We start from the raw sequence: 7,501 nt of genomic DNA, 5'->3' as shown, positions 1-7,501 counted from the left end.
AGATTTTAGAAATTAATCATCAGTTTGTAACATGTTTAGCAAAGGATTGTGATGTACATGAAAAATTGGAAGAAAGAGTTAAAGAACAAGAATACATATTCAGCATATATAGAATATTATACTAACATATGCAGAATATTGCACATACCACAGAAAATATACAGAATATATTGAATATTATATTAACATATGTAGAATACTATCCGTTCCACATTACAATTTATAAAATAATCAGAATATCACATATTCATATTTTAAAATATTTGGCATGCTGTGCTTCATGGAAGTGCAAGGTTTATATAGAATTACAAGGTGTTTAACTGGTGCAAATATATAGAATATGATACTAACATATGTAGAATATTATGCATTCTCATTAAAAATTCATAGAATCGGTAGAATATTAGACATTCAAATTTCAAAATGTGAAGAAAGCTATATAAAAAATATATATTATGGTTTATTCACTTTTCCTTTGACTTCTTTGACACAAAAAAGAAAAAATTAAAAATAGTTATTTGGAGTAGATATGAAGTGAAGTAAAAAAAAAAAAGAGATTTTATATGATAATTAAAACCTGGATCTGATTATGTTGAACCTGAATCTGATTATATTAAACCAGGTATTCTTGAGATCTTGATCCGATTTCTTTGATTCTGTAATGCTATGTGATTGAAAGCTTGATTAGGGAACATAATCAGAATCACAAAGTTGAAAATATGAATCATAGTGAAAAAGAGGATTTTTAGGGTTCTTCAATTGCAATCTCTCCTGTAATCAGAATGGGAGTAATCATAATGTTTAAGCATGAGAGAATCTAATTGTTGTAATAAAAACATAATCTGGATTTAACAGTTCTTCAATCGAATTGTAGATCAGGAAAAAAAGGATTTTTAGTGTTCATCGAGGTGGAGGGTTTTGTACGTGAGAAAAATGAAGAAATGTTTGAATCATGATGCAGATAAACTATACTATTATACATTACCTAGAATGAATTAATCTGAATCCGATTCTATATCTATTTGTTGGAATAAGAAATTTGGATTGCTTTTGATTCAGGATCAATTGATGCTCGAGCAATTTCAGAATCAAAATTAGAATGGAAGGTTGATAAAATCAAAGCGTTGAAATCTAAATATGAAGGAAACAAAATATGTTGATGATCGAGATTGAATCAAACATGTTTTATTGTTTGTATCGATATTAGGGTTTAATGAATCATAATGAAGAAGATTTAGAAGAATACCGAGTGTTTTTTGCAACCTAGATGAAATAGATAGTAAATTCCCCTTACTGCCCCTTTGCGCCCTTATTCTAATCCTAAAGTTCCATTTAATTCCAAAAATGTCACCGCGTCCTTGTGCTTCCTTGTGGTGTAATTTGATTTAATTATAGCCTTAGATTATTCAAGATGAGTGGTCAAGATTTGGTCCCCTTGTCTCACAAAATACTATTGTCTCATATGAACCTATCCATATACATATATATATATATATATATATATATATATATATATATATATATATATATATAGAGCTAGGTTCATTCGTTTAAAGTAATTATTGTGTTATTGTATGCATAAATGTGGGCCAATCAAATTTTAAAATAAAAATAAATAATTAAATTAATAAATAAGGGTAAATAGGTAATTTGATAATTAGTTTCCACAAATAATATCCTATAATTATGGTAATTTGATATTAATCACGTATATTTATAGACAATAATTTTAGGGTTTCAATTTTCCAATTGACTTCTACCCAGAGCCAAGATCAAAATCCCGATTTCTCGATTGGTCACTCCAATTCGTGACCAACACCTCAGATTGGTCACAACAATTGCACAAGAAACTGAACCAGTACATGAAGAAGATGCAACTAATGAAGTAGAAGAAGAGGAAGCAGAATCATATTCAGAACCACCTGAAGAGGCAAAGCTTTTTGTCGGTTACTTACCCTACGATTTTGACAGCGAGAAATTGGCTAATCTCTTCAATTCTGTCGGAGTAGCAGATATCGCCGAGGTATTAGTCGATTTACTTTTCAGTAATTTCTTAATTAATTTCGTATGTTGCATCGTGTGTTTACAATGGCCGATTTGATGTCTGGTTTTAGGTTATATACAACAGGGATACAAAACAAAGTAGAGGATTTGGGTTTGTGACAATGAGCACAGTAGAAGAAGCTGAGTAAGCTGTGGAGAAGTTGAATGGCTATGTAAACTTAATCTTCTTCTCCATCTATCCATCTTAATTACTACATATTCACATTAATTTGTAATATTTGTTATAAACAGAAACAAGATTTGAGTGGAAGGGCTCTTACTGTAAATAAGGCTGCACCAAGAGGTTCACAACAGAAAAACGAGTGGTCGGGCTTCTTTCAAGATCTACGTGGGTAACCTACCATGGCAGGTTTTTCATGAATCCATTAAGATTAATTTAATTTCTCATAAGTTGAAAGCTTTACCATACATACAGTTGAAGTTCCAAGATTTTGATTCTTGTTCAAGTTCTTGTTTTCATACATTGCAACTACAACAAGACTACAACCCTTCATTCATCTCTAGTTTCTTGAACTCTTGGTAACTTGAATATGTTTCTTCATTCATCTCTAGTTTCTTTAATTTGTTTCATTCTTTTTGATTTAACACTTCATTTATGTGGACAGTGGAGTATCTTGACAAGGTTGAATTCTGAAAAGGTATCAAGTTTGTTTTTGTAGATGATTCAATGGTTGATATTGGTGAGATTCCAATTCTATTGGAATGGAATCACGAATTCCAATTCTGTTGGAATGGAATCACGAATTCTAATTCTGTAGGAATCATAGAAGTTGATGCTTGAAGAACAAACCACAAAATTGAAACAGACCACATTATTCTTTTAGAATGTATTAGTCGTTAGATTTTCATGTAATTCTTAACAATCGTTATCCGTATTCTATAAGAAATAATGTATTTTTGTTTTTATTCTTCAATTGATTATTCAAGGATTTGTTATTCTACAAGAAGTTTTTAAATTCATGATCAAGAAATAGGTTCAAGAATACTTTTATTATTTATAGTTCAAGAATATTTTTATTTTTTAATATACTCATAAACATATTCTGTCAGAATGTTCGAATTAAAAAAATTATAATATGTAAAATCGGATTTTTAAAATTAATAGAATCTATGATCCCTTAAAAAAATTCAATTTTCCTTTATTAAATCTATTTTAATTGACTAAATTACCCTTGTAATTAATTAAGATGATATTTTCAATTATATTTAATTCAATAATATATATTAATCACTTTCTTAAAATAAGTAAATTTGATTGACCCACATTTATGCATACAATAACACAATAATTACTTTGAATAGAATAACCTAGGCCTATATATATATATATATATATATATATATATATATATAGAGAGAGAGAGAGAGAGAGAGAGGGAAAGGCTCGTTTAGGCTTGATTAGGCTCGCGAGCCTACTAAATTGTTCACGAGCCGAGCTCGAGCTCTCTCAAAATTAAACGAGCTGAGCTCGAGCTTGGTCAGGCTCGGGTTCTGCTCGGCTCATTTACACCCTAGTTGCCACTAACCACAAATGTGAAAACCATCCAATGTGTTCGTAGTGGTTAGCGGTGAAGCATTTTCGTGATAAATTGTGGTGAGGAACACAGACCACCACACCCAATCAATTTGTTTGTCTCTCTATCTTTCTCCATTTCTCTCTACATTTTAATTAATTAAATATATATTTTTATTTTAATAATAAAAAAATAAGAAGGATATAATGGTGAATATTTCAACATTTTAGTGGTCGAATATGACAAAAAGTTGGAATCCACCACCATAATAGTTAGTGATATGTACAACGAATGACTTTAGATTCTCTATTGATTTTTGAGTTTTTTCAAAAATGGTCTTGCAGTTTAGTGTCTAAAAAAACAAAAGGGCAAAATAAAGAAAAAACAAAACAAGGTTAAATTGATTATTTATCTTCCTCTTGACGATGTTAGTTAAAAAGGTCAACAACGTAATTGTTTGAAACTACCGGGAGGTAACCAATCAAACATACGAAGATCAAACCAAACATTTTATTCTTACCAAACCATAGTAACTATTTTTGTAATTTACTCTAGATATAATTATAATAAAAGAATAATATTAAAATTTTTTAATATTTTTACCATTCACCGTGTTGTAAATTATAGGATATATAATGGTCAAATGGATGTATAGATGTTCGGCAGCAATGATTATTAAGTTTATAATTTGTTGAGTTCGTAACTCTTTGTTTTGTACTTTTTATTTTGTTAGTTTTGTGTGGGAATGCTAGATAGTGATTACTATATAAGTAAACATCGTAGATAGCCTTGTTTTTTTGGTATAGCTAAGAAAAGCGTTTCGAAAAAATTGTAATGTTCAAGAATCATTTTCAAACGTATATAAACAATTTCGAGACTTTATAATATCTCTAGATTTTAATATTTTTAGTATTGTTTATCCCTTTAAGTGAGGGGCCACAATATGGCCAAAATTGGGGACAATAAGGTGAATATTAAACATCAAATAGATTCAAACATAAATGGCAATAAGTAATAGTAAGCCTCTCACAAACCCAATACGAAATAAATGAGATTCGATCGGAACTTGAAAATGAATCGAGAATAATCTGTTTATATATGGGATTTAAGAGTTTTATTTAGCTATCTACATCAATACTTTATTTTCAATTTTTCCTTCCTCTCATACTCTTTCTAGTTTTTTTACATTTTCCTTTCCACTTCCCCAACTTCCACCTTTTAACATGTTTAGTGTCTCAACCCGACATGACACAACTGATTTATAAGGTCTAAACCATAACGTGCTAACTTGACACTAACTCGACACAGAAATAAAAGTGTTGTCGAGCCACAACAAATTTGTCAGGTATAATCTAAAGCAAAAAGTGAATAATGTGCGAATCAAAAAAAGTATTTTGAAAATGTTCAAACATGTGAAAACATAAAAACAAAAAATAAGAATGCTAACAAGTCCATAAATTAGTTATCTATGAGATTTATATTCAAACACTCATGGGGGAAGTACCACCTTTTTGCAATATACAACCTGCCTTTGTATTTTCCATGTTTATCAGTACGTGCAAATCTCTGTTGGCAATACGATGAGGATGAGGCAGCCCATGCCTCTGAAATAACAGCAGCACTAAACTTCAAACGACTATTAAAAAACGCATATTCTTGTGTTGACTTTTCACAAGGAACACAATTCATTTCGTCAAAATCTAGTTTGTGAACCTTGTACGTATGCATGGACATGTATTCCATCAAATAAAGGTTTTCATCCGAAGTTATAAAATCAAAAGCTATAAGTTGATGCAGAAAATATAACTTAGGCACTAACGTAGGCACCGGATCAAGTCTCATTTCACTTACATGTTTCCCTTCGGATGTAAAACTCCAATTTAGGGTATATATCCTCCCCTTGAAAACATGTAAGTCTACTAGGGGGGAAGTGGATGAAACATGATTCCATTCTCCTTTACCTGCTATAGAAAACCATACTTTATAGTACCATTTTTGTAACATGGCAAACACCCACCCGTTTATTGAAGGTGAAAAGACAAGGATAGCCCTGACTTTTCTTTTTTCACCATCACTTATATGTAAAGGGACATTAGGGAAATGAAGTTCATGCGTTGTGATAGGATTCACAAGCCAAAAGTCACGGGTTTTCTTGCCGAATAATATCAAGTAACCACAAGTTAATCCAACGCACTTCCTCCCAACTAACTTAGGAATGATGGTTTTGAACTTTCTTCCTTCAAAGTCCTGTAGATAGCAATCCTTCTTATAAACACATGGAGATATAAACAATAGCATTGGAGGTTTGGATGCTATAAACGTGCTTCTGTTAGAAAGTGCAAGTGACCTCCATGACTTGCAAACTCTACTAAATAAAAGAAATTCAACAACTCCGAGTCGCGTCATAATTAAATAAAGCAAATCATGGTTAAGATCTGACCAGGGTGAGGGTGAGGGTACCCCACCCCTGATCCTCTTCCGGCTAGATGCATGGTAATTCTGGTTTCTAGTCGTACTCCTTGTCTTAACCATTATGACACCTACAAAATGTTCTTGAAGAAATAAACAAAACTGTGTTAGTAAGCAAAAATGTTTCACGATTTTATCAACAAGAGTATATGGATTTGTTCATCAAAACATGTCTAAGCTAAGCCACGAAAATCCATAATGAAAGAAAAAAAAGTAGAAAGAAGTATGAAGATAACGATATGTGTTTGTACATAGACACATGTCTAAGTCAATTACTTAACTAGAAAAACAAAAAGCTAATCAAACCTGAACCGGAAAAAACTATATTAAAAGTATTATTATTAATAATAATCAAGCAAACAAAATCAAATGATACTTGGAGAATTGAGAATGCAGAAAGTAAGAATCCAATAACGAACACCTATCATACTGATTGAAATACCAAACTACTCAAAACTAAATATCAATTAAGAAACCAGAAAAATATGTACTTCAAGAATACATGTAAACTAGTATCGAATTGTATGAATGTAAACCATTAAACCCTAGGTAATCAAGTAACCAATCACGCCGAATCCAAAATAATAAGCAAAACTATTCGACAAAAATTACCTGATTGACTGATGTATACGATTTCGGTGGAAGAAACGGCTTGAGTATGAGTAGAGCACCAAAGATTCGCTAGTTTCGGGTAATTTATCCCTAATCGCATAGAAATCTCCTACCAGTACGCTTGGCTAACAGAATAACAAGAGTAAATTACTACAAATCGTCCGTGGTATTGTCAAAATTACACATTTACATGGTATATTTATTTATTTATTTTGCATTCAGACCATGTGGTTTTTGCTTATCTTTTGATTTTGGTCCCTTGATTCGTTATTTTAATGTGTTGTTTATTTTTAAATTGTTTAATGAATGTGGGTTATCACTTATCTCTTTACATGGTTTTCTCCATATGTTTTACATTCATGTCTCACTCTTTTCTCTTGTTTGGAAATGCCGACAACCACCGATCTACTCCGACCATCGTTACCTCCTCTCTCTCTCTCTCTCTCTCTCTCTCTCTCTCATACATATAAACCTCAATTTCTTTGTTGGAGCCCTTGAGAAAGCAAATGTAACATCTCAAAAAATCATGACCAAAAATTTCTTTTTGAAACATTAATAAAACCATAAGTAAGGATTATATAACACAACAAAGTATCATTTCAAAAAACTTGTTCGTTTTATCAGAGTAAACATCTCAGGCTAAAACTCCTTTGGTGTGTGTGTCATGCAATCACCCCGAGCTCTTTCCACCGCTACCGGAAGTACCTGAAACCAAAACTGAAAATCGTAAGCATGAAGCTTAGTGAGTTCCCCAACCTACCGCATACCATACACAATCACATATTGCAAGCACTGGGCCTCGTCCGCTACATCGGGCCCCGCCCGACTCCGGACTAATCCAA

At 31.8% G+C, this 7,501-nt stretch overlaps 1 protein-coding gene across 1 annotated transcript; it reads right to left on the bottom strand.

The window, feature by feature from the left end:
* Positions 1 to 5,036: 5,036 nt before the first annotated feature.
* LOC145064212 (uncharacterized) lies at positions 5,037 to 5,984 on the bottom strand. The gene has a single exon (XM_079011700.1). It carries the CDS (start codon positions 5,982 to 5,984, stop codon positions 5,037 to 5,039), a length of 948 nt encoding a protein of 315 aa, XP_078867826.1.
* Between the last annotated feature and the right edge of the window lie 1,517 nt (positions 5,985 to 7,501).

The sequence above is a fragment of the Lactuca serriola genome, chromosome 7 (assembly GCF_051521515.1).
Source record: "Lactuca serriola cultivar US96UC23 chromosome 7, Lser_US96UC23_V15, whole genome shotgun sequence".
NCBI classification, from domain to species: domain Eukaryota; kingdom Viridiplantae; phylum Streptophyta; class Magnoliopsida; order Asterales; family Asteraceae; genus Lactuca; species Lactuca serriola.
This window is presented reverse-complemented; position numbering and strand designations above follow the sequence as displayed.